Source organism: Chiloscyllium plagiosum, chromosome 9 (genome assembly GCF_004010195.1).
Source record: "Chiloscyllium plagiosum isolate BGI_BamShark_2017 chromosome 9, ASM401019v2, whole genome shotgun sequence".
NCBI classification, from domain to species: domain Eukaryota; kingdom Metazoa; phylum Chordata; class Chondrichthyes; order Orectolobiformes; family Hemiscylliidae; genus Chiloscyllium; species Chiloscyllium plagiosum.
This window is the reverse complement of record NC_057718.1, coordinates 102,202,890-102,205,045: the sequence shown is the minus strand read 5'-3', so window position 1 is coordinate 102,205,045 and position 2,156 is coordinate 102,202,890. Positions and strand designations below refer to the sequence as shown.

At 48.7% G+C, this 2,156-nt stretch overlaps 1 protein-coding gene across 3 annotated transcripts in view; it reads left to right on the top strand.

Annotated features, from left to right (window-relative positions):
- Window positions 1–1,371: 1,371 nt before the first annotated feature.
- LOC122553107 overlaps window positions 1,372–2,156 on the top strand; it is a 141,649-nt gene continuing 140,864 nt past the window's right edge. For all 3 annotated transcript variants that reach the window (XM_043696654.1, XM_043696653.1, XM_043696655.1), the window contains exons 1-2: window positions 1,372–1,684; window positions 1,893–2,028. In XM_043696654.1, coding sequence (XP_043552589.1) covers window positions 1,963–2,028 — 66 coding nt within the window. In that variant the 5' untranslated portion in view covers window positions 1,372–1,684; window positions 1,893–1,962. The remainder of the gene's footprint in view (window positions 1,685–1,892; window positions 2,029–2,156) is intronic.

Genomic DNA, 2,156 nt, shown 5'->3' with positions numbered 1-2,156 from the left:
GAGTGAGGGGGTGAGTATTGCATAATGTACCTGTACAGGTGAGTGTGGGGCATAGAGGGTAATATCCCTGTACAGGTGAGTGAGGGGGAATATTGCATAATACACCAGTACAGGTGAGTGAGGGTGTGCACAGGGCAATGTACCTGTATGAATGAGGGAGAGTGTACGATAATGTACCTGTGCAGGTGAGTGAGGGGGAGAGGTGGAGTACATGATGATGTGAAAGGAATGGTGGGGTGATGGGAGGGAATACAAGATAAAGAACACGATAGAGAATCACAAACCTGCAATGATTCCCTCCTGTCCTGTCTCCTGTCTGATGGTAACCCTGCTGCTAATGCAGTACAATCCACCCTCCAGCAGAGGATGGCATTGTATCACTTTCATCCCAAAGTAGACAAACAGGTTCAAGCAGGAGACACTTTGATCATTTTTTAAAAAAATTCATTCGTCTGGAGGCAAAATATCACCCATCACAGCAGTTTTTAAAGGCACATTAGGTTTTTGAATCTCAAATACAAATTAATTCCTGTACTCGCAGGACAATATACCTTTACAAGTGAGAGAGGGGAGTACAGGGTAATGTACCTGTACAGTTGAGTGAGGGGAGTACAGGGTAATGTACCTGTACAGGCGAGTGAGGGGGTACAGGGTAATGTACCTGTACAGGCGAGTGAGGGGAGTACAGGGTCATGTACCTGTACAGGCGAGTGAGGGGGTACAGGGTAATGTACCTGTACAGGTGAGTGAGGGGAGTACAGGGTAATGTACCTGTACAGGTGAGTGAGGGGAGTACAGGGTCATGTACCTGTACAGGTGAGTGAGGGGAGTACAGGGTCATGTACTGTACAGGCAAGTGAGGGGAGTACAGGGTAATGTACCTGTACAGGTGAGTGAGGGGAGTACAGGGTCATGTACCTGTACAGGTGAGTGAGGGGAGTACAGGGTCATGTACCTGTACAGGTGAGTGAGGGGAGTACAGGGTCATGTACCTGTACAGGCAAGTGAGGGGAGTACAGGGTAATGTACCTGTACAGGTGAGTGAGGGGAGTACAGGGTCATGTACCTGTACAAGTGAGTGAGGGGAGTACAGGGTAATGTACCTGTATGTGACCAATACTGAGGTAGTAAGTGTTATATTTGTTTCAGGGAAACACAGCATTTGCTGCGTTCCAAGCAGCACTGAGTGAACCTGTTTGATTATTCTTCTGTTTCACACACAGCCTTCCCCAGACACAGCCAAACAGGAGCAGCCTGTGTCTTTCTGTGATGCCACTTGAGGGCGATGTTAGCCACGTGTGTGTGTGTGTGTGTGTGTGTGTGTGTGTGTGTGTAGCCGGGGTGGGGGGGGGGGGGAGCTGAAACATTACCGTTGTCAAGGTGCCAGTTAATCTCTGTTTTGTTTCTCCGTCTCAGAGTTGGCATTGGGCAGGTAGCACCGATGCCTCCCTCCCCCAGAAATATCCCAGCGTTCCGGCACTTGGTGAAGAGGGCCAGAACTTTTCCTGCTTGTCGCAGGTTTCCTCACTGGCTAAACATTACGACCCTGCCCCCAATTCCACCTCTGGCATCGGAATCTTGGAGAGAGCTGGAACTTTCCGATGGAGCTGTAACTTTCCAGAGGATTTGGAACTTTCTGTAGGATTTGCAACTGTTCGGGGGAGCTGGAACACTGCTGTCACAGGTAGTTTGGAAGAGATCAAGAAAATTAACATCTAGATATTCTTCCTGAAAGAAAATTAACTCATTCTTTATTGCCACCAGTTATTTTGTGATCATTTTTGAGCAACCGAACATTTGCCGATGTGTATTCATTTTAAAGTATCTAATTCTGTGTACAAGGGTTAATGTCGTGATCTAATGGACAATCTCCGTCTCCATAAACCCCACAGATTCCTGTCTGGATGAAGGACATCACTCTGCCTGTGACCTCTTCACATTGACTGACCCCGCAGTTCCAAAATGCAGAGCAAGCAGCAATTCCAGAATACCTCCTTCAGGAACATGACAGGCGTCTACCTGGGAATGGTAGGCTTTGGTTTTCTGGAAGCGAGCGGATTGGTGAGGGTTGGGGTCCTGGGCTCTGGTTACGGCTGACACTCGTAGCTTTGTGCCAACTCAGTCTCACCCTGACCCCACCCTAGCCACCCCCCCCC